At 37.7% G+C, this 1,610-nt stretch overlaps 1 protein-coding gene across 2 annotated transcripts in view; it reads left to right on the top strand.

Annotated features, from left to right (window-relative positions):
- The window catches only part of SLC25A16 (solute carrier family 25 member 16), a 21,715-nt gene that overhangs the window by 16,775 nt on the left and 3,330 nt on the right, over positions 1 to 1,610 (top strand). For both annotated transcript variants that reach the window (XM_019538502.1, XM_019538503.1), the window contains 2 exons: positions 573 to 735; positions 1,031 to 1,099. In XM_019538502.1, the coding sequence (XP_019394047.1) occupies positions 573 to 735; positions 1,031 to 1,099 (232 nt within the window). The remainder of the gene's footprint in view (positions 1 to 572; positions 736 to 1,030; positions 1,100 to 1,610) is intronic.

Raw genomic sequence — 1,610 nt, 5'->3', positions numbered from 1 at the left:
TCTCTCACCCATTGACTCAATTTACATCTTCACTAACTGCCCGTCTTGCATGCATACCAGCCCAGCCTTTGGCTTCTTTACTATTCATTTAATCCAGGAAGAGCACATACCAACTGCAGAGGCTTCCTCAGCCTGATGTAGGGTTTTTAAACCCGAAATCTTGCTAGGAAAATGTGTTTCCAACTGTTTAAGTTGGTCTAATAAAATATATCAGATTCACTCAAAGAACCTCATCCGTTAATGTTTCTAAAATCTTTTAAGAAATTTGGTTAGAAGTTACTATACAAGTGCAAAATATTATATAGACATTTTCATTGCCTAGATGGTGCAAAGGAAATTCTGATTCTTTGGAATATAGAGAATATAAAGTGTAAAGTGTGTCCGAGTGTTTTGTAAACTGCAACAAACTGACAAAAACAGCAGTAAGCATATATTTATAGGTCACACTCATTCACCGTGAGATGACTATAAAGGACTTATATATAATGTTTATGACTGCCTGCTTTTCAGATTTTTTTTGTCATCAAGTAATTAGCTTTGGTAAAAAAAATTATTTTCATTTTGATTTTCAGGTCTTTCGTTTTTTACTTTTGGTACTTTAAAGAACATTGGACTTACTCATGCAGCCAGTCTGCTTGGAAGGCCTTCATTAGATAATCCTGATGTCTTAGTTTTGAAAACACATGTAAATCTTCTGTGTGGTGGCATAGCTGGAGCTATAGCCCAGACAGTATCGTAAGTGTACCCCATTTGTTCTTCATCTAACTTCTTTACTGGTGTGCAGTGGATTATAGTAAGAGATCTGAGGCATTGTGCACTGGTTGTCTCCCTTTTTGGTGAAGTTCTAGCCATGTTGAGAATTTAGTTTGAACTCTTACTCATTTGCTAAAAGAACTTTTTATGGTTCCAATCGACTTTTCATGTTGTGTGGTTTTTGTTTTGTTGTTTTTTTATTTTTATTTTTTTACCAGTATTGGTATCTTCATCATGTAGATGGTTGAATTGTTGTTCAAAAATATCTTTAATTTAGGTATCCACTTGATGTAACTCGTAGGCGAATGCAGTTAGGAACAGTTCTTCCAGATTCTGAGAAGTGCCTGTAAGTGTTTTCTTTACCCTTCAGTTTTCAAGTTCTTAAATATATAATTAAATCACTTAGTATAACAAGTGATATACTGTATTCTAGCTTGGTTATCTAAACAAGATAAAATGTTTCTGTGCTCTTTAGCCAGGAGGGAAGTTGCGCAATAAATAACTTCAGTGATAAGGATCTTCTGTTAGCAGTTATCATTGTGTTGGGAATCAATCTTCTCCAATTTCCCTTGGAATAACTAGGCTGCAGATGCCCAATCCTACTCAAGTATAATACAGCTTTCATTGGCTTGAGGGGTGCAAGATCAAGCCCATAGTTTCATAGTTGGTAGGTTTGGAAGGGACCTAAGCAGATCAAGTCTGACCCCCTGTCATGGGCAGGAAAGGATGCTGTGGTCAAAAGACCCTGGCTAGGTGTCTGTCTAGCCTCCTTTTGAAGACCCCCCAGGGTAGGGGCAAGCACCACCTCCCTTGGAAGTTGGTTCCAGCTCCTAGCCACCCTGACCATGAAGTAGTGC

The sequence above is a fragment of the Crocodylus porosus genome, unplaced genomic scaffold (assembly GCF_001723895.1).
Source record: "Crocodylus porosus isolate Cpor-Errol unplaced genomic scaffold, CroPor_comp1, whole genome shotgun sequence".
Classification (NCBI taxonomy): Eukaryota; Metazoa; Chordata; order Crocodylia; family Crocodylidae; genus Crocodylus; species Crocodylus porosus.
The sequence above is the reverse complement of the archived record's forward strand: the minus strand, read 5'-3'. Positions and strand labels throughout refer to the sequence as shown.